Consider the following 21,966-nt stretch of genomic DNA (forward strand, 5'->3'; position numbering starts at 1 on the left):
CTTCAGCGATCTAAAGTGGCCTGGCCATTTTTATTCTCTCTCTCTCTCTCTTAAAGAGCTTAATGTTTGAAATGAAAGGTGCTGGGGCTCAAGTCCACCTGGAAGATGCAGCCGTTGCCCTCCTCTCCCAGCCTAGTGCTCCCTGGGGTTGATGAGACTTGTAACATCTGGAGGGCACCGGGTTGGAGAAGGCTGGTGTACGTACACAGTGGAGAAAGGAAGGAAGCCTGTGCCTGTGTGCTCCACATGTCACCGGTGCTGAGCAGCAGCACTGCAAACAGGTTCCACGGCTAAGTGCCAGCCTTGGTCTACATAAAGCCCTGGGGAAGGGGAGGAGAGGGGAGAGAAGCAGCCATTAGGCTTTGTGGGTGCTGGGTGTTAAACACACACACACACACACACACACACACAAAATTATCAAAGCACCATTGGCTGCTCCTGCACATAATCTGCATACCTAGCGGCCCAGTTTTCAGAAAACATACCATCACCTTAATGCACTTTCATGTCTTTAATATTTTTAGTGTTATGTTTTCATGAAATGTGTACTCTCTGTAGAAAAGTGAAATATAAATCTATTTACTGTAAGTATTACATGCTCTCTATGTGCAAATATATTTTCCCTGGTCTCAGACATGCATTTATTTTCAAACCTGTGCACCTACACAGGCCACATTTCTCAGGTCCCATAAAGGACGGATTCCTCACTTTTGCACTCTACCTAGCCTCTAAGGCACACTCGTTTTGCGCCATTATGTGCCGAGCTTGTATTTGTGCAGACGGATAGAGAAAGCATGTGTGTGTGTGTTTGAATATCGCACCAACAACCTTCTCACATAGCCATGTGCATAATACACTTTTACCATTAATGACCGTGAAAGCACCCCCAGGCACGGATCCCAACATTTACCCGACATCGCTCCCACGAGCGTTTCTCTCCCCACCGCGACACAAAAGCAGGTGCTTAGACACACTCGCCTCTACACACAGCGATTTCCCTCTCGCGTGTAGCCAAAGCGCCCCACCGTGCTCCAAGACTGGCACACACTTCAGCCTGCTTTCTGCCGCTTTGGCACCCGTCACACACGCGTCCGAGGCTCGTCGTGGGAATCCGCGCCACCCCACCCCCCGGACAGCCTCGTGGGTACGCACACGCGCGATGCCACCGGGCAAAGGCCACAACGCACAAGCGCATGTGTGTGTGATCATCTCCCCCCCTTCCCTGCCCAGCTGCTGCGTGGGTCTCTATGTGAGCGAGAGGAACCCACCCCCCCCCCGCCTTCCGAAGGTGCCTCCTCGATAACCTTCGGGATGCCTCGGAGCGCAGCCTGCCGGTCCCCCCCGCCGGGGGGGGGGGGAGGAGAGAGGAGGGGGTCTGCCGGAGGGCCATCCCCGGACAGATGAGAAGGGGCTGGCACATTGGCGAGCCGCGCACAAGAGGAGGGACCAGCGCCGGGCCGGTGCGCACTGCCCCCCGGGCGCTTGGAGAGCGAGAGAGCGAGAGGCGCAGCGCCCTCCCTGCCGCCCAGCCGCCTTCCTTCTCCGCAGCCGGCGATCCGGGGCTCAGGAACTGTCAGCGCAGCCTGGGCGCCTGCTCTGCCCCGGAGCCTTGCTGACAGCCGAGCGCCCTTTCCGCGCCTCGCCGGGCTCTAGCGCAGCCGACCCCCGGGCGCGCCCTCGCCGCTTGGGCCCCCGGAGCAGCCGCCGCAAGACCGGCGCTCCCCTCGCTCTCCCGGCCCCGATCTCCTTCCGCAGCGGCGGCGGCGGCTCTCGAGGGCATGGGCTGGCCGCGCCGAGGCAGCCCCTTGCCCTGACCCAGCCGCTTCGGGGAGGCAAGTGCCGCGTGGGGAGCTGGGCGCGGAGAGACGCGCGAGGAAGAAGAGGCAGCCGAAGCAACCGGCGAGCTTAACGCAAAGCGAGAGAAGGGAGGCTGAGAAGCGGAGCCTCCCACCGTCCCGGGAACCGGCCAAGATCCAGCGCCGGGGGAAACCGCTCAGGATGAATCTCTTCTCGTCCATATTCAGCTATTTGTAAGTAACTGCTGATTATTTGGACTTTCCCGGCTTTCCCTTGCCCTCCCCAAAAAACAACAACCACCCCAACAGTCTCCCTTGATTTTCCATCTTTATTTCTGCTCCATTTCAAAAGCGAAATCACCTCACCATCTACTTTGTTTTTTCCCCCTTTCCTCCGCTTTCCCATCATTCTAGGCTACTGCACTTGTTTGCTTTCTGCTTGCAGGCACAGGTAAGGAAACTGTTTTATTACTTTTTATCCTTTAAGACATTATTTGGCGCAGCTTGAAGCTCATAGCCAAATCTTTTCCAAGCATCTTTTTTTAAAAAAACGGAAAGCGGTTATAAGAAAAAGAAAAAGTTTAGATAAGGAGTTTGATGGGAAGCGTTTGATGGAGCAACCCAAACACGCAGCAGAATGTTAAATATAACATGTTTGATAAAATTAAACGACAGGAGGTTGGTTAAAGTGAAAGTAGATGCAAGCTGGGTTCAAAAATTGAAATCGCAGACATGAGAAAAGCATGCAAAATCCAAGGCAAGAAATAGATGCTGATTAATTTAAAATGTACTGCAGTGTTTAGCCAGACATTGTGCAAGTGTGTGGATGGATGGGTAGGTAGGTAGTTATTGTTTGCTGAAATTGCAAGCACCTTTGCTATGATTTTCAAAAGTTTTATAATATTTAAGGGATGGAAATTCTAACCATTATTAACTCTAGCTTGCTGGCCATCAGTAGTGCTGCTAATATATTAAACAACACAGTCTGATACTGTGGGATCTATAACCCTGCTGGTGCAGTATTGATTGCAAATCCAGAGAGCCAAAGACAAATGCAATTTCCCCTAAGAAAGAGAGTGAAGGGGAGAGAGAGAGAGAGGGAGGGAGAGAGAGAGAGAGAGAGAGAGAGAGAGAGAGAGATAACAGGTGTAAGGTTCCGAGTTAAAACTGCAAGGATCTCTTGATTTTGTAAGTCGGAGTAACAAAGATCACTCTGAATGTGAAGGAGGAACATGGGAGTTGTGTAAAAAAAAAGCTACATTGTAATATTTTGGGGGCGTCAGATGGAAATCAAAGAGTGATGTGGGTGTCCACATGGTCCCCTCATCAGAGCTGGCAAAAGAATCCAGAGATATTATCAAAAGAACCTTCTGTAGGAAACACACAGAGAGACACAAAGGAAAGGAAAGGAAAATTGTCAAGGGAAGACTTCTATAAACTCCAGCTTTGAGGAGGAGGTTACTTTCCCATTTGCATGGAATAACCTTAGCATTTGACATGGGCAGCGGGTGGGGTGGGGGGAAAAGAGAGACGAGTCGGGGGTTACTTCGTACACTGCCACCCCATGAGGTTGAAAGGAACAAATCTCCTCAACATTTGCTCAGAATACGTCTTTATAAATGTCAGGGGCAAACTAAACCCCTTCAGACTTAAAAGAGGAATCGGAGATGTGGAGGGGGTGGAAGAATTCTCCTAAGACCAGGCTGTGAGAGAGAGGAGAGAAACAGATCTGAGCAGTGGCAATATCATTGTACAACTGAAGCTACACATAGCCGATCCCCCCCCCCCCCCGCCCGCCAAACTGTTCCATAACAGAATCTACTGCTAACAGGGTTACGAGGACTTTAAATGTGTGGCTGGGGGTGGGTGGGGAGGTGGGAAACCCATAGCCAGCCTTGATGTGTATGGAAAGGCTCATAAATATTAGCTGCAAAGACAATTCCGAACTGCCTCGGCTGCTGACACAACTGATCCCTGTTTAAGGGGGATAAAATATGGCTGTTCCCCCCCTCCACCTTCTTCTTTTGGTCACTGGTTACTCTGGTCCACAGCGCACAGGGCCCTTACAGCCCCACAAAGCAAAACTCTCAAGCAGGCCACTTGAAAGATCAGGAAAGCAAATACCAAAGACACAGAAACAAGCCCAGTAATTGAAAGCCTTGGGATGATTACCTAGCTAGAAGTCCGTCGCACTCGTGTGCATGCTGTATTGCCTGGAATGAGATGGATATGAATGATGGAGCTGGTTTATTTTTGCTCTGGTGGTGACCTTAAAGTGATTCCTGCAGAGCCTTCCTGGGTTTAAATTGGAGCAAGCAGGATCGGGACCATGCCTACTTGAGCTCCATGGCGTTTGTGACCTGGTTTGAATCGGCACGAGTCTTTCTGAAATCTGAGGAGCTGTGCTGGTTGTAATTCTGTCCCAAGTGTTCCAGGATCACCTGTGTTTTCTTTATCCCATGCTTGATTCTCAACAATAAATGTCTAGGTAGCGGTTGCAATTTCTCATCCATGCCAGGGTTTCTTATACTGACCTATCACGAACCTGGCTCTGCACAGCACCAGCTCAGAGTGCTCTAAAAAATGCACCAGGAACATGCCGAGAGCGCCTTTCTCGGAGGAGTAGAGATTATAATGGTGTGTTGTATATTTTTCAATTTCCTAAAGGTAACTGTTCAGTCCCCACCTAATTTTACACAGCATGTGAGGGAGCAGAGCCTGGTGACCGACCAACTAAGCCGGCGACTCGTCCGGACCTATCAGCTGTACAGTCGGACCAGTGGGAAGCACGTGCAAATCCTGGACAACAAGAAAATCAATGCCATGGCGGAGGATGGAGATGCTCATGGTAAGGCTGAATATGCGGGCAGAAGGGCTGGGGGAGGGTGGTGGTGCGCGCAGCACAGTAATTAATGATTTCCGTCCTCTTTGTTAGCCAGAAATCATTACAAGTGTTCAGAAGGCAGGGGTCTTGCGATGGAAGAATGTGGCAATCAATATTTGTAATAATAGTACATTGCTTTCCCCCTGGGGATCAGGATGATAGCTCTGATTATGAGGAGGCGTGTGGGTTTCGTTTTATTTTTTTACACCTGATCTCTCTGACCACCCAGATGATGGGGTGAGTTGCATTTAAAAAACGTTTTTCTTTTGTGGTCGTGGTGAGGAGCGGAAAAGAAGAGGGATGCCCAAACTGTTTAGATTAGAAATAGCTGGTGCATTCCTGCAACATAGCTCTAGCTAGGATCTCTCTCAGTGATACGGAAACAAGGAAGCTTGGAGGATGTGATTCGAAGCCCCAGAGTTTCCCAGAGTCTTAGGCAGAGATTGTCACCAACTGTATTCAGTCTCTGAGTGCAGCAAACACAAATCTGTGGGATGCATGGGAGGACAAGGCAGCAGATCCTCTTGTTCTCTAAAATAAAGGGGGTATGGCAGGGGAGCCCTGAGTAGCGTGGAAGTTTTAAATAACTTAGATCGTAAGTGTTAATTACTCTTTCAAATGCTCAAGCCATATACAAGAGGACAAGGTGCTAGCAAAACTGTGGCTTCAATAAACTGTAAGTCTTTGAGCTCCTTTCCTTGCATATGTGAGACACGGGACAAGGTTAGCTGACATTCTGAAAGCTCCGACTTCCTTTATTTTCTGTGTGCTGGCAAAAAATGCGTGCATCCTTACGTTGCACATACATATTTGTACATGCAGTATGCATCCTGCTTAGAATTCCTAGCCTTCCACATTAGATGTGTTTTCTCCTTTTCACTTACAACTAAACTGCTGCAAACATTCATCCTCTCATATAGCTTTGGGCTGACTGAAGATTTCAGAATGAACTTTAATAGTTGGGGCTAAGTGGATTCTACATGTACAAAGATGTATTTTTAACCTTTCAAGCAAAGCATGCCAGCCTTAAAGCAACCATGATTTGAAGGAGACCAGTTTGTTTCACAAACAAAGTTCCCCCTCCCACTTAAATGTCTTATATAAAAAGAGAGATTACTTTAGATTTAAATGACAATGTTAAGAGAGGCTAGAATGAAATGAGGGAAACAGCTTGAAAAAGAAAAGACCTCTATTAAAACATAATAAAAAGGTTAAGCATTTGAAGAGCTAAGAAGCAAGCCGAGCAATGATCTAAAACAGAGAGAGAACACAAGCAGTTTTTCAGATGTAAAGTTTTAAAAGAGTCGCAAGTCTGTAAATGTTAAAATAGAGGTTCAGGATTGTTCTATATGAATCTCTGGAGAGACCCCCATGTCTGGAAGAGCTATTAAAACTCTTCTTACTTTCACCTTTTTTAACATTTCCTGAATACTTTCTCCTCTTCGCAGTCCAGTTAGGGGATCAAGTGTGCCTCGCTGCATTTTTTCTGCATCTACGTAGCCACTTTCCCTTCAAAGTTTGAGCACGAAACATAATTTTTCTGGGATAAATCTGTCACTGAAGTGAAAGAATAGAGTTGAAAATGTTAAGCTCCCCCCACCACCCCAAACAAAATCAACCTTTCGCACCATTAACATCAAATATTAAAACCTCAAGTCTTTATTTTATATTAAGTATTGAAATGGGGGGGGCGCTGAAGATTTTTCCTTTTTAAGTGATTTATTTCTGCCAATGACCATTTTCTCTGCTGTGACATTTTTACGGCTGACTTAATGTCAGGTCCATTTTTCTCGGTTATCTGTCTTGATTGTCAATATCTTTCTCCGTTTTCTAATTAGGAGCAAAGCCCCATGCATCTTAAACCTTGGTCCACCTCTCTGAGCTCTGTTTAGCCGTCCATAATCTGGATTAAAATGGTCTTTATCTGTATGAGAAGGAAATTGTTCTGAAAGTGAATGATAATTGCTGTATTGGATTCTGGCTGTGTTGACGGCTGGCATTTGCTACTGGGACCTGGCTGCCGTACATATTTTCGTGCTGCCTGGGGCCTGGGATGCATCTTCCACTGCTGTGGCTTTTTGTAGGCCAGTTGTACTTAACTCTTTGCCCTTCCTGCCCCACTGTGAATCCACGGCTCTGCTTTCGAGCAGAGTTCCAAGCCAGCAGGGCCTGCCAAGCGACCAGCGATTCAGTGCTGGAGGCCGGTCACCAAAGCGGCTCGTGTGGCAAGGCAAAGCCCACCAAACAGACAATAAATCAGAAAGAGCCTTTGAAAAGGTGGAAAGGACAAAAAAGGGGGGGAAAGAGAGAAGCAGCAGCATGTGTTGTTCTGCCTCCGTTCAGGGCTGATTTTCTGTGTCTTTCCATCAGTCAGCAGAAGAGAGCATGGAAATTGATGCTCTTTAAACCTTTTACTGCTCTCTTGATCGACCTCCCTCGCTCGTGCCCCCCAAAGACAGATAAATAAGGGGACCTTGTCTATGTGGCTCAATGAAGAGGAGTCGGGGGTCCAATTGCTCTTTGGCAGGGGGTGGGGAGACGGGGACTTACAGATGTTAATATTTTATAGGAAGGAGAAGTGCTAAAATTAACGGGGTTGTAATGGGTCGGAAGAAGTGATGTGATGTTGTAATTCATACACAGCACAGTGTGCAGACGGGGAGGGAAGCAGCCATTCTACCAGGGTTTGGACCACCAAGGCTTGGGGCCTAGTCTAAAGGCTTAGTTTAGATAACTGTTTTCATTACTGCTGGTGAATCCCCGACTACTGACACGGTTGTTTTCTAATCTTTCCTTGTTCACATGTGTCGAGCCATCTTCCACTATTGTTAATATTGTGGATGTTGGCCCCTGTTGAGGAAATATAGTTATTTTGCCTCAGAGAAGCTGAGGAGAATAATAATGTTGTGGTGAGGTCCTGGCCTTTCACAGACAAAACATGCTGGTTGCAGGAGTTGGGACCTGAATGATCAAAGGGCAGAAACAACTCCCCTATGAGGAAAGGTTGCTATGTTTGAAGCTGTCCCCCCTCCCCCCCACTACAGAAAGCCAAGTAAGTAAGGGGGCATGATCAAAGTTATGCATTGTGTGAAGAAAGTTGGGTCTGAATGGTGGGAGGTTTAGGAAAGGCAAATGGATGCATTTCTTCACAAATATATAGTTAAACGCTTGGATATGCTACCACAATATATGGTAATAGCCACCAACTTGGGTGGCTTTTAAAACAGGACTAGACAAATTCAGCTATTAATAGAAGCTAGTCTTGATGGCTGTGTACTACTTCCAGTATACCTCTGAATGCCGGTCACTAGGGAACAACAGGACAGGACTCTTGCCCTCATGTCCTTCTTGAGAGTTTCCCATAGGCATCTAGTCCACCACTGTGGAACACTGGGTGCAAGACCAGATGGGACTTTGACCTGATCAAACAAGGCTCAGTCTTATGTTCTTATGAGAATGAGAGAAGAAGAAGAAGAAGAAGAAGAAGAAGAAGAAGAAGAAGAGGAGGAGGAGGAGGAGGAGTTTGGATTTGATATTTGGATATGATCTGGTGCTGAATATGTAATAGGATGAATTTCTGTGGGAAATAGTATGGATCCACTGGTGTTTCTATGATCCATAACTCTCTTTATTTAAGTCAAATATCCAGGGCCTGTTACTTTAGGATCCTGCCCATCCAAATCTAGTTTTCCTTTTGCCCATCTACGCTGTAATATTTGTTGGATGCTTCGTACCCCAATTATTATTATTATTCTTTAGAAGACATCTGAAGGCATCCCTGTATAGGAAAGGTTTTTTTAATAATGTTTAATGTTTTATTATATTTTTATATACATTGGAAGCTGCACAGAGTGGCTGGGGCAACCCAGCCAGATGGGCGGGGTACAAATTATCATCATCATCACCAGAGGAAGAGACTGTTTCTCTTCATAATCCATCTCAGGTTTGCTCCAGGCCCACTACTTTGCCAAATGAGTGTTGTGTGTGTGTGGTGATGGAGGAGTGAGCTGTAGGTTCGTGTGAAATAACATACCCCAGAAAAGCATCTTAACCAGCCCCTAGCTATATACATAAATGCAGCTTCCATTAGCTCGGGCATACTAGGTTTGAGACCATTGATTTATTCTACTTTGTTACTGTTGCGTCTTGGATTTTTTTGCTCCTGTTTATTTAGCTCTAACAAAGTGTCAGACACTGGGCAGGCCATAGAACAAGCCCTGTAAGCCAACTCTGGATTGAAAGATATGGTGGAAATCAAATAAATAAATAAATAAATAAATAAATAAATAAATAAATAAATAAGCAAGTGATACAGTCCCTGCCTTCCAAGCTTTGTAAAATCGATAGGACAAAAGGGAGAGGGGCAGAGCTTGAGAAAGGTTTCAAGTTGTCCTCATGAATGGCTAAAAAGAGAAAGCATTGTGGAGTGTAGTGGCCTTTTAAGCACTGGCTTCATGGCCACAGCACTGAAGGATTTCCCATGGTCCTATTCAGATTGGAAATACCTCGGCCCCTTGCCCTGCCTGAGGAAGCCAGATCACAAGGGTAAAATGAGAGGTTTGTGCACAGCCAAAGTCAAGGGCCAAAAAGCCTTGTAAAGGTCAAAGGGCAAGGTATAAGTGAAATAGAAAAGTCTACTCCTGCAAATGAACTGCAACTGCTTCTGAAGTGTCTCTCTTCCCATGAAGAAGGATATTTAAAAAGCATCTTTTGATGCTTTTTCATACAATGCTTATAGCACATCAAATGTAGAGTAGCTGCTTGATTGTTGCAAGGGATTTAAACATCTTACTTCAAAAAACCTCCCATTTCAGGCACATCACAATTTCCTAACTTTCAGATCATCGCAATACAGTATATTATTGCTGGTGTAAAAAGGCCATTGCATTTTGAAGTGATGCTGTCTGGAACATGGCAGTGCTACAATTGGCTATTGATTAAGCCCAGCATCACTGATAATGAGTGAGACAGTCTGGACCCAAAATGTCCCTCAACCAAACCTCAGGCAGCTGGTGATCCAAACACTAGTGGAGGCTTGCATAAGAGCTAAGCTGGTTACAAAGTGGGAAAATGATCCTCATCAGTTTGCTTGCCCACATCGGACCAGACAGCAAGTCTATATGTTTTTGCCCATTTTCACAACTTGAATAGTTTCTTTGACCCTTTCCTGTGTCTGTAGGTCAGATGAGAAACCTTCATTAGCTAAAATTCGTTCTTCTGTTTAACACTTTCTCACTTCCTTTCTCTCTCCCACATTAGCAATATTCACATGTGATACATTCCAGATGAAAAATATTGGTGTTAGGGAAGATCCACATGTTGTCATTGCAAACAGTTTCCTAAGTCTCCCCAATTCCCTCAGCCAGGCTGACTCCTAGTATTGGAGCCACTCTTGGGAAAACATGGGTTAAAATGACTGGGGGAAGGTGGAACATTTGCAGGAGAGAATTAGAGGAGGGTTAAGCACCCCCTGCCAGTTCTCCTCTATACCCTCCCTATATTAGCATTATGGAAACCCATGCAAAGTTTGAAATCCTGTGGGTTTTTTCCTACTGGGAAGTTCCACCCTTAGTGTCACAGGTGAATATATCCCTTGGTTTGAGGATTTAGCTGGCATTTCTACTTGATGGCCTGAGTCTTGACAGTTTTGCTTCTTTTGGAAGCACCTTCTCTTTTTGGTAAACTGAATGCTCCACTTCTTTTATAATGAGGTGCTATCATCCTGCCTTTCTAGGTGTTTGTGTTATGGAAATGTGCTGTAAAAACTATCATCTGATTGGCTGAGCACAAGAAGCAGAACAGGAGAGGTTGTGTTTATGTTTTGCCTAATGATTAGAACAAACTCATTCGAGTTTTGCATTGGGGGTGGGTGAATCATTCAGCAGCAAAGGTGATGCAGGAAAGCTGCTTTTTCTCAGCAAATTTCAAGGTCTCTTTTGATCCTTCCTCTGACTGATTAGAGTTTTCAGCTTTGTATTTGTGGATATGAGGCATGAATACCACAGACCCCACATATAGCTTGACGATGCATAAGGTTTGTGTATGAAACTCAGGATCACTTTTTCTTCAGAAGCCCTTGTCAGACATAGTAGGTCCCAGACTCTAGAATTTGGGGAAAAGGCACTGACTCATTATTTACTAGAAGGATTCCCTTACCCCCTGTGTGCCCACTGGACCACTTCAGTCTATGGAACTGGCCATTTTACAAGTGCCAAACAATGTTCGCTACATGCTTGCAAGTAATCAATCTTTCAGATAGGCAGCACCCACTCTTTAGAAGTCCCTATTCATTAATATTAGGCAGGCACCTTTGTGGTATTGGTTTTACCAGGCATGTAATTTTGACACACAATTTTATTACGTACAATTGTTTAAAAATTGCAGGTTTCGTTTGTATATAAAAATTACGTTAACTTTTTCTTAATGTTTGCTTTTATTGATTTTTATTTCAAATGAATATTTTAGATTTTTCTTTGCGAGCCCCTTAGAGGCCTTCTATTGAGTAAATTGGATATAAACATCAATTGACAAACAAACAAATATTCCCTGCACTGCCACAGCAGCAGCAAATACATGCTGCAGCTGGAGATTTGAGACAGAGGTTTGTTGAGTCCAGTTGAGACCCAGAGGGTTCTCAGTGTCTCCTACAGTATGCTTCCAATATAACTGCATAACCGAATCACTTCCATTGTTAAGTCTGATCAACTTGTTGTGATGGCTAAAACCATTTTACTTTGCTCTGTGATAGGGGCAGGAAACATGCAGTCCTCCAGTTATTGCTGGACTACAACTCCCATCATACCTGACCGTTGGCCATGGTTGCTGAGACTAATGGAACATAGCAACATAGGGGTACAGGTTCCCTGTCCCCGCTCTAGAACATCTCATTGCTCCCTCCCAGATTCCCAAGTACCAAGCTACCATCATTAAAGCTTCTGGCCCATTCTGCAGATAGACTCCTGCAGATATATTGGTCTCAAAACTATCCATGATTGTGGCAGGTGCATTAAATCTGGGCCTGCCTTGGTAGCAGAGAAAGGAGGAGCAGAGTCTCTTTCTAAGAGCAAAGGGGACATGTGAGGGATTGGACCCCTTCCCTCTCCAGTGCCTTGTCAAAAAAGTTTCACTATAATGCTTTCCATGCAGCAAAATGGGCCTAGGACTGCCTGTAACCTGTCCTGTTCACAACAGGTGATGGGATGAGATGGTCCTAGACTGGACTTCCCTCCTGTCTCTCTGTGTGTGAGTGAAACATGTGTGAAATTGAGAATCACAAACAAGAACCATTTTGCCTGTACCTAAGACATGGTGAATTCCATAATGTGACATTGCTAGAGGAATAAAGTCTAACTTATCATAACTGGCACTGTAACAGCAATGGGAGACAAGTACTGATGATGTATTGAGCATCATCAAGAGTAATGACTACCTGGGTTCTGGCTTGTGAGCAAACCTTCCCTTTAAAGTCATAAAGAGCAAAACCAGTTTTGGTGCCTGGGACACTCTGAATTCCCATTCAACTGACCAAAAATGCTGCACAGTACAGAAATGTTGCTCTGTTTCCTCTCTTTCATGTACAATGACAGAGAAGGGCTGGAATGGGTGAGATGGCCCTTTGGGGCTGGCTGGCTCCATCTCTTTGGGGTTCCTGCAGCAGCAAGAAGAAGGGGACGAGCCATTGATCTGCGATTTGCATAGCTGCTTTGAAAGTTAATCAATGCCTCCATTAAAAAAACTGAGACTAAATCAATACGCCCTCTCAACTCTCGCAAAGGTGAAATGCATTAAGGGGCTGCCCTTACCCTTCCTGGCTTCCTCTACCAGCTGCAAAGTCAGCATCAGTGCAGAGAGATAGAGAAAGGACTTAAACTGATCATATGGAGCTTCCTGACCTACACAGAAAAGAGATACAAGAAGAGCAAGGGGACCAAGTATAAAAATACCAAATTAGAAACTAATTTTCCTGTTGCTACTGCCCAAATCATTGAGTTTCCTTTTAAAGTAGGATGATTTAAAGCAATTACTGGCCAGGGCTTTATATTAACCTTGTGTCCTGTAGCCTTTCTGTGTTGTGTGCCACAGACATGTGCCCAGATATTTCTCTATAATGAGAGGATAAGGGATCTTTTGCAGCAACTGGAAGTCCATTGGTTTCAGAAATGGAAGTTCCATCCAGCGCTGTAAGACTTGCAATAGCCATCATGCATGGCCGACTCTTGAAAATAGGTCAGATTCTGTCTATTGCTTGAATTTAAGATGTTCGTTTCCTGAAGAAACAGGACTGCTGAAACGCCTGCTGAAAACTTTTCTATTCCACCAGGCCTATGCAGACAATTAAGAATACATCTCCCGCAATGGTCTATTGATGTTTGTTTTTAATTTCCTTTTGTTTTTAACTAGTTTTTAACTTTCTAAGATTTTATTGTCTGGTTTTATGTTTTTATATTGTTGTAAGCCATTGTGATATATTTTTATGATACAGTGGTATAGAAATATTTTTTATAAATAAATAGTAAATAAGAAAGAGATTTTGCAATATTTGAGTGGAAGCACCATTGTTTGTTTGTTGCCACTACTATGGGTGAACAGTCAGGGAGCCACCCAGTACATGTAATGCTTGTGTATGCCACATTTTTTCCAGGCTTCTCCACTGATTTTGATGGCAGTGGCAGCAAAAAGAAAACAAATTTAAAATAGACACAGCACTTGGGTGAGGAGAGCCTAGTGCCTTGATGTGTGGAGGGGGATACAAATCACCTCCTACCCTAGCCATTGAATCAATCGTTTGATGAGAGGAGAGGAGGCAATAGCTCTCTTCCTCAGTTGATGTACATGGAGGTGAGAGGGGTGTGTGTGGGTTTTTTTTGGGGGGGGTGTATGTGTGTGTTTTTAAAAGACAGGGTATGGGGTACTAGACATACCCACTTTTGGCCACACCCATCACTAGCAGGTCACTTTTGAAGGGTTGGCCAAGGTTGAATGTGACACTTGGTCTTATAATTAGTTCACCCTGATCCTTCTCTTAGGGTAGGGCCATAGCTCAGTGCTAGAGCATCTGCTTTGCATGTAGAAGGTCCCAGGTTACATCCCCGGCATCTCCAGTTAGAACTGGGACCATTCGCTGTCTGGCAGAAAAGCACTGTAGACAATACTGAGCTATATGGACCAATGGTCTGACTCGATAGAAGGCAGCTTCCTATGTATTGCTATAACAAATACTATAAGGAGGGACACAGCATCCCTTCCCTTTGGTTGCATAGTCCATCCTGCCTAAGAAAATGCTATTTCTAGAAGACAAATTATCCTCTTGGAATGCTGTATGTAGTGCCCATCTTGTAACATTCATGTAACTCATTTTCTTGTCATCTTCTCCCACTCCAGCCAAGCTTATTGTGGAGACCGACACATTTGGGAGCAGAGTAAGAATCAAGGGAGCTGAGACAGGCTTCTATATCTGCATGAACAAGAAAGGAAAACTGATCGGCAAGGTAAGGGGGCTTCTGGGGTAGGAACTGCTTGCTATGCGACAAGGGGAGGAGCAGGACAATCTTCTCAGGAACAAAATATGGGAATGGAAGGGCAAAAGGGCCTACAACTGAAGCTGGAAGCGAGCTTGTTCACACGCATTCACTGATGCTGTATTTCATGTGGATACTGCTGTGGTTAGTCAGAACCACACAATTCAAGCAAATGTCTAAAGATGAGGAGCAGTAGAGGTTGGTCCATTAGAGCAGCGCCACTCCAGCCCCAGCCTACCCTCAATGACAAAAACATTCCAAGACTGAAAATCTGCTGTATCAACTCTTCTCCATCATTAATAAGCTGGGCAAGTATCTGCAGGCCCTCTTTCGCATGGCCAGAAGTAGTAGACAATTTAAAAGGCTTGAAACACATATGCACACACACACACTAACCTCTTGCTATGGGAGGTATCAGATAGTTTTTCTTTCAGGTTATGTCTCCATTGGAGGGGAAGTCTCATTTCCCCAACACTCAAGCAGCAACTCTGTATTGCTGAGAAACACGATGCCACCTACTGCCTCCATTCCTCTTGAGGTTACAATGTACAGGGTTGTTGTGAGACCATCACAAGCACCTATTTGATAGAGCCTGTGGCATTCATAGCATCATATATTCATTGGGTTGGGGAGGGGGCAGTCTTTTAGACAACCCCCAAGTCAATTACATATGCAGGAAAGACATTAAATTACATACATTTTCTATCTATCATCTATCTATCTATCTATCTATCTATCTATCTGTCTGTCTGTCTGTCTATTCATTAGTGTTAGAGCAGACAGAAGGTTTCCAGGAAGGAAAAGCTGGGCAACTCCCTTTGTGATTCGTTCCAATGAGGAAGTGTTCCTACCACTAAGACAATTTCTCCTAAAACCTGCCATCCAACAACTTAAGCCCATTTCTGACAAAAGTCTCACCTCCCTCTCCCTTCTCTCCTATTAACATGCACAAGTTTGGGATGCTCATAACTGTTCACCAAAAAAACAACCACCATGCAAATAATAAATGAAAATACCAAAGCAATATACTATATAAAAAACAATATACTATCCAAAAACCAGTTAGGATCTGATGATTTGGTGTGGTGACCTGCTCTGTATTTGTATGGTTTACCACTTATGCACATGCATTGTTGTTTCATATTAAATGCATCATACCCTGTGATCAATTAAAAAAGCAGAATACACTAAACCAAATGAAAACCTAAGAATTGGCCTAGGAGGTCTCCTCTCCACTCCCTGTAAATACAGCTATCCTCAAGCATCTCCTTTATCTGGCACCTACTTGTCATCTGTTTCACTGTTCAAAGATGCTAACTAGGAGACATTTTCTCCCACTGCAAAGAAAGAAAAGAAATTGTCCAAGCCCTAATCAAGCATACTACGGAGTAAGATCCATTGAACTTGGCGACTCCTGAATAAACATATTTAGGATGGCACTGTTGGTCTTCTTTGTAACATGGTGTTTGGGGAGTTTTTGCTTTCAGAAAAAGCATTTCAATATGCTGTGATAAGAAATGATACAGTTCAGGAAAAGCTCTACCAGCTGATTTTGCTGATGTGTGTAAACTGGTCCTGAGCACATATCTAAGACTTCTTGGAAGCAGAACTTGGAATGTGTTTGCTACCAAGAAAAAGAGGAAAAAAAGCATGAATGAATTAGACTTTACAGCAGAGGTAGGGGGCCTTTTTAAACTCAAGGGTCACATGCTTGAGGAACATGCTCAGGGGCTGCAAACTAGTAGTAACACCCCTTTTCTTATTCTGCTGCCCACGCCTATTCCTTTCTCCCCCATCTCTTCTCTTATTACCCAACACAAAAACACAGTGGGCTGTTCATTGGAGAAGTGCTTGCTCTCTTCTTCCACCAGCAACCTCCTTGGCTTCCATGCTGGGGGCTGAGAAAGCAGCTTGCTTCTCTCAGGGTCCAGCACTGAAACATTGTTCTCTATCACCCCACATTATAGCCTTGGCCTTACCCTTAAAGAATGCCCATATGAAGCAACTCCACTTTTCTAGCACCTATCTAAGAACATAAGATGAGTCCAGCATCCTGTTCTCACAGCATCCAACCAGATGCCAATGGGAAGCCTGCAAGCCAGACATGAGTGCAATAGCACTCTGCCCACCTGGGATTACTATCAACTGGTATTCAGAGGTATCTAGAAAAACGCTTATTTTTTTGGCCCATCAGCATTTGCAAAAATAGTTCTAGTTCTACCAAAACAGTCCACAAAAGCCCTAGTGTCCTAGCTGAAGAATATACATTGTTCATTAAATTCTGTTCATTGCACTACTACTATAGTGCAAAATTTCAAATCTTGGGAAGAACTGCACACACATACATATATATTTAAATTTCCCCTTGGAATAAGCCAAGCCACAAAGGCAGAGAATGGCTGTAGCTCAGTGGTAGTGTGCACACTTTATATGTAAATGGTCCCTCTTAGGCTCAGTCTTCAGAAAGGGCTGTGAAAGACCCCTCTCTGAAACCCTGGAGAGACGCTGCCAATCAATGTAAACACAATGTTGAGCTATACCAGGCTTCCTCAAACTCAGCCCCCCAGATGTTTTGAAACTACAATCCCCATCATCCCTGACCACTGGTCATGCTAGCTAGGGATCATGGGAGTTGAAGGCTAAAAACATCTGGAGGGCTGAGTTTGAGGAAGCCTGAGCTATACAGAGCAATAGCCCAACTCTGTTTAAGGCGATTTCCTATGCTCCTTCCTGCGTAAGCACTTACTTTGCTTTGCCAGCAGTGACCTTGCAGTTTCTCCTCTCTGTAGAATTACTTGCTCAGCCATGGATAATTAACTATATGACCTTCCAACAGCTTAGCTTTCCTCAACCTAGACGTCCTCTTCTTCCTTTTACTTTTGTCCTGGGTGCTGCTTGTGTGATCTGTTCCTGATTAGAATCAATCAGGGGACAGGTGGCTGCATTGCTTGCATTCCAATAAGTATTTGAGTTTTGCTTGTTGCCCTTGCCTCATTTCTCAGGTACAGTGGTACCTCGAGTTACAATCACTTCGGGTTACAGACTCCACTAACCTGGAAGTAGTACCTCGGGTTAAGAACTTTGCCCCAGGATGAGAACAGAAATCGTGCGGTGGCAGTGAGAGGCCCCATTAGCTAAAGTGGTACCTCAGGTTAAGAACGGACCTCTGGTTCATAACCAGAGGTACCACTGTATTGACTAGGTTGGTACTTGATGGGTTGACTAGCTATATATCTTCTATCAGCCAACGATGTCAACCAATCCTAGCGTGAGTGTGCTGAAGTAGGTCTGAGCATAGCTGCAGATTTCTCTGCAGTATCCTGGAGGTGGGGCGGAGGTGGGATGGTGGGGAACATTTCCAAGTAATATTAAGCATAATCTTTGCACATAATCATCCACTCTCTTTGCTAGTGTAAGGCTGAGGACAGTAGAAATTCACAATCTAGGTGATTCCTCTTGAGTCCCCTCTGAGTTTGCCAGTTGGTGTGAAGTGTCAGGTTGGGGTTGAATGTGAGCCACCAAACAATCCTATATGCATCCCTCATGAGTTGCTTTGCATTCAAACAAAGCAATCCTTAGCAACATCCCAGGTCTGTCGAGTTTTCTCATAAGTGCTAAGGACACTTTGCACCTTCTGAAGGTGGCCTTTTCAATATAGATCTACACATTATGGCAGATCTACACATTACACTTTAGCCAGAGACAACTTCACAAACCAATACATAGCTAGAGAAAACTGTTTGATGTGAACTGTTTAGTTTGCGCCTGAGAGGTTGGATAAGGTAATATCAGATGTCCAGGGATTTATGGAAATGTGTGTTTATTGAACTGAATGTTTAGATAGCTAAACAGGAGGTATTAGTACTAGTGGTACACTAATATTAAAACCGTGGATACCCCCAGTTTTGTAATTTATATTCCTGGAGTTCCCACAAACTTTGAATTGGATGCCTTGACTGTTCTGGATAACACAAAGTATAAAACAGACTTAACTGTGCCTTTGGTACATCATTGGGGGATGTTTGTTAGACAATAAGCATTCTTGGCATAATAGCATCCAGGTCAAACAGTGTTCAAAGCATGGTCAAGTGCTATCACTACTTACAAAGTCCAAGCCCCCCTATTTTTAGACCAGGACAACCTGGCTCTGGTTCCATGGGGAGACATGGGGAAAAGATGAAGGGCATCTCCATTCACTTGTCTCCTATTGTTCTCACCTGCAGAGCAACGGCAAAGGCAAGGACTGTGTCTTCACCGAGATCGTGCTGGAGAACAACTACACAGCATTGCAGAACGCAAAGTACGAAGGGTGGTACATGGCCTTCACCCGCAAGGGGCGTCCCCGCAAGGGCTCCAAGACTCGCCAGCATCAACGTGAGGTGCACTTCATGAAGAGGCTACCCAAGGGCCACCAAACGACAGAGCCTCACAGACGCTTCGAATTTCTCAATTACCCTTTCAACCGGAGGAGTAAAAGGACTCGGAACTCCAGCCCCAAGCCCACCCCCTGACCCACCACCCTCCTTAGTGCCACTTGGGTCCACCCTCCTTTCCCTTTTTTTGTTGGAGGACATTCTGTAGAGACTTTTAACTGATGGACAATGCCTAGAGACTTAACCTGTGATGATAATTAAAACGAGGGTGGAAGAAGAGGGGGAAACCAAACTTGATCTAGTTGTTTATAATTGTTTGTTTTGTGTTTTTTTAAAAACAAAAAAGAGGCTCTATTTTTGTATTCCAACTTTACTGCTTTTTTAAGAAAAAGCACTGTAACGTTAAAAGACTTGTGAAGGGTTGCTCTTCACTTAAGAAACATTTTGAGTCCATGGGGGGCGTGTTATGTTTTAATAGACTGTTAAAAAAAAAGTGGGGTGGGGGTGGGTAGGAGGTAGTTGATCTAGGGGTAAGCATAGAACCTGCCCTCTTCAATCAAATAATAAATTTTGGGACCAAATTTCTACCTCAAATAAAACAAACGTAATAGAAACACAACCCATCCAGAGCTTTTGTGCAAGTTCCATTTATTTTGATGGGTCTGTGTGGATGTTCCTGGTACCTGCAGACTGTGGCCTTTCTCAGAGTCAATTGAGTGCAAGTCCCTTTGTAACCAGCGAGAGACTTGCAGGCACCAACAGGGTGGGATGTGAAGTCACTGTTTCCATTTCTGAATGAGAGAGCGAGAGCAGAATCCCCAAGGAAGAATGAATGAACGCCACCACAGAGGTGATGCTGAGATGAGGGCCGCTAGTTTTGCTTTGTATGTTCTATCCAAGCTGATCATGTCTCCAGAGGTCTGCATTTTTATTATTATTCTGTAGACCATTTTTTTTTGTATTTGTTATGACAATAAAGTGCCACTGAGTTCAAATGTTATATATTTCCCCATTACACCCGTTTCATCAAAGGTGCTTCTTGTCTCAAGTTTTCCAATGAGACTGAACTGGGATCTCACTCATTTTACAGGCATGAAGGATGGTTGGGCCCCTAAAAAGCCAAAAGGAAAATAAAAAAGGAAGCCTTGCTCCCACTAAACTGGTGTTAGCAATTTGAACCTCTCCCCAGCCCATATCTGACTCCTCAGAAATGTTGCCTGGCCCCTCATTTGCCAACCTTGATAAGAGCTTGCAGCCTTGCTTGCAGATACTCCGTTGGCCAAGAAACCCTTGAGAATCCTATACCAGGGCTGTCTTAACAGGTTGGTCCATGGTCGATCTTGGGACCCTCATCAAATTACCCCCCCCCAAAAAAAAACTTTGGCTCCCTAAAAAAAGCTCAACAACTTTGATCACTGCCAGTTGTTGTTTTTTATAGTGGGAGTAGATCAGTCTCTTGGAATTTGGACAGCCCTGTCCTATACTGATGGGGGTTTCTGTGTACGAGATGCTGATGTTGGCCTTTAATCGCCACAGAAAATATTGCTTGCCTTACTGCCTGTGTTCCAGTTTATTTCTCTGCAGGGAGGCTAGATTAGATCCAGCTACGCAAGCCTTGAATGGGCTGCTGAATGGTGGCATCTTTTGTGTAATCAGGAACTTCAGAAGGCTTAACTAATACTTTTAAGGGCAAGGAGGGAGGGAGAGATGCTGAGCTGGACGTTTGGTTTGAAAGGGGTACTTTGCAAAGGATTATTTAAAATAACAACAAAAGAAAAGATACTTTTGAAAACTTCAGTGTGTGGAAGCTGTGAGCTGGCTTGTTGTCACAGCACATCTTTCTTGTGGGGTAGTTTTTTTTAGAAAAATTGTTACTGTGTACAAATTGAATATGAAATGGTCTGAAATATTTATTTAATATGTGCATTAAATTTTTCTACTAGTATAAATGAGGTGTGCTCTCTCTGGCTGTGTGATTTCTAGCAGGGCTAGGAATCTTTTTCTTTTTTTTTTTTGGGTGGTGCTGGAGGAAGACAAAGGATTGGGAGGGGGAAATTTGCAAACACCAGAGGTGAGAAAAAACTGGGTTGCAAATCCTTTAAGGGTTGGCACCTGGCTTTGGCTCTCCGGGGACAGGTCATCACAACAGCTGCTTGTGTTTCTTGTGGACATTTTAACAATGTAACTAATTGTCGCCTTTGAAAAGTCTTGGAATGGGAGTATTTTTTTCAAAGCTTGTGGTGGTGTCCAGATTCTTAACAGCTTGGGAAGGGCACCTAGTATGGCTACAGGAAACATTGAAATGCTGGCTTAAATTATCAATACTCTGGAAATTGAATTAAAAGCATTTCGGTAGCTAAAAGCCAGAAGCACCCCTCCCCCCCAAAAGGAGAGGATGACACGCTTACTACAAACACTCATTTAAATTGACATCATCATCATCATTACTACTACTACTACTACTACTACTACTACTACTACTACTACAAATACATACACAGCATTAGGATGCAATCCTTTGCCCACTGACTTGGGAACCAGTCTCATTGAACTTAAGGAGTTTGGCTTTTAAGGAGACGTGCACAGGACTATACTATGTTTTAGGAGCTAATAAATATTGTGATATATAATAGTAATAATAAAATTTATGACGGTCCCAGACCAGATTCACATACCGTACTAAGCGAACATAAAACACAATAGGATTAAGTTTAAATTAACAATTGAATATGACAATAAACAATATGAATATGACAGCTATTGGAAATGTGGTTTACGTCTTAGTCTCTAAAATATTATCTAGAGTTTGCATCTGAGGCCTTAGTCTTTGTAACAGCACAATGAACTTGTGGCATTCACTGCTGCAATACGTGGTGATGGTCACTAGCTTGGATGGGGAATAGACACACTAGTCTAGGGGCCCATTGACCATTTTGCTTGCTCTCCAAATCAGACCACCTCCTGGAGGATAGGGTGTGTAGATGTTGCTGCTGCTTCCTGTTCCTTGTACTGCTAGTTCACTTAGAAAGGGCAGGTGAACTGGCAGAAACAGCAAGGAAGAGAAGCAGCCACAAGGCATGAAAGATCCCCTGCAAGGGAAATACATTTGAAAATGGGATGGGAGGCAGGAGCTGGTGAGCTTCAGTTTGAGAGTGTACGTCCTGAGAGTGTGACATGCTCCTAATTGGGAAAGAGTTCTAGGGGAGAATCTTATGCACATTGGTCTGTAGAATGTTTGGGGCTGGGGAGGTTGGAAGGTTCCCTTCTCCCCCCCTTTTTTTAAATAAGAAAAGCCTGAGGATGGAGATGCTGCAAGTGCAACCAAGGCATCTTTTTGAACTCAGGCCCAACTATTCTCACTGGCTCGGTTTCCAGTTTAGAAGCAGAGAGGACAT

The 21,966-nt window shown here is 44.4% G+C and overlaps 1 protein-coding gene and 1 long non-coding RNA gene across 4 annotated transcripts; one reads left to right on the plus strand and one right to left on the minus strand.

The window, feature by feature from the left end:
- Positions 1-1,481: 1,481 nt before the first annotated feature.
- On the plus strand, positions 1,482-20,421 carry FGF8 (fibroblast growth factor 8). 2 transcript variants are annotated; one of them, XM_083615372.1, is made up of 5 exons: positions 1,482-2,030; positions 2,211-2,247; positions 4,464-4,644; positions 14,062-14,168; positions 18,422-20,421. In XM_083615372.1, exons 1-5 carry the CDS (start codon positions 1,999-2,001, stop codon positions 18,707-18,709), a joined length of 645 nt encoding a protein of 214 aa, XP_083471498.1. In that variant the 5' UTR covers positions 1,482-1,998; the 3' UTR covers positions 18,710-20,421. The 2 variants fall into 2 exon arrangements, with proteins under 2 accessions (XP_083471498.1, XP_083471499.1); XM_083615373.1 differs by having other exon boundaries at positions 4,497-4,644.
- Positions 5,852-12,574, minus strand: LOC310763381. 2 transcript variants are annotated; one of them, XR_014548606.1, is made up of 2 exons: positions 12,483-12,574; positions 5,852-6,237 (listed from the first exon to the last, which is right to left on the minus strand). It is a non-coding gene; the product is annotated as an uncharacterized lncRNA (long non-coding RNA). The 2 variants fall into 2 exon arrangements; XR_014548607.1 differs by lacking the exon at positions 12,483-12,574 and adding an exon at positions 7,972-8,101.
- Positions 20,422-21,966: the final 1,545 nt, after the last annotated feature.

Source organism: Podarcis filfolensis (assembly GCF_964270895.1).
Source record: "Podarcis filfolensis genome assembly, chromosome: 5".
Lineage (NCBI taxonomy): Eukaryota > Metazoa > Chordata > Lepidosauria > Squamata > Lacertidae > Podarcis > Podarcis filfolensis.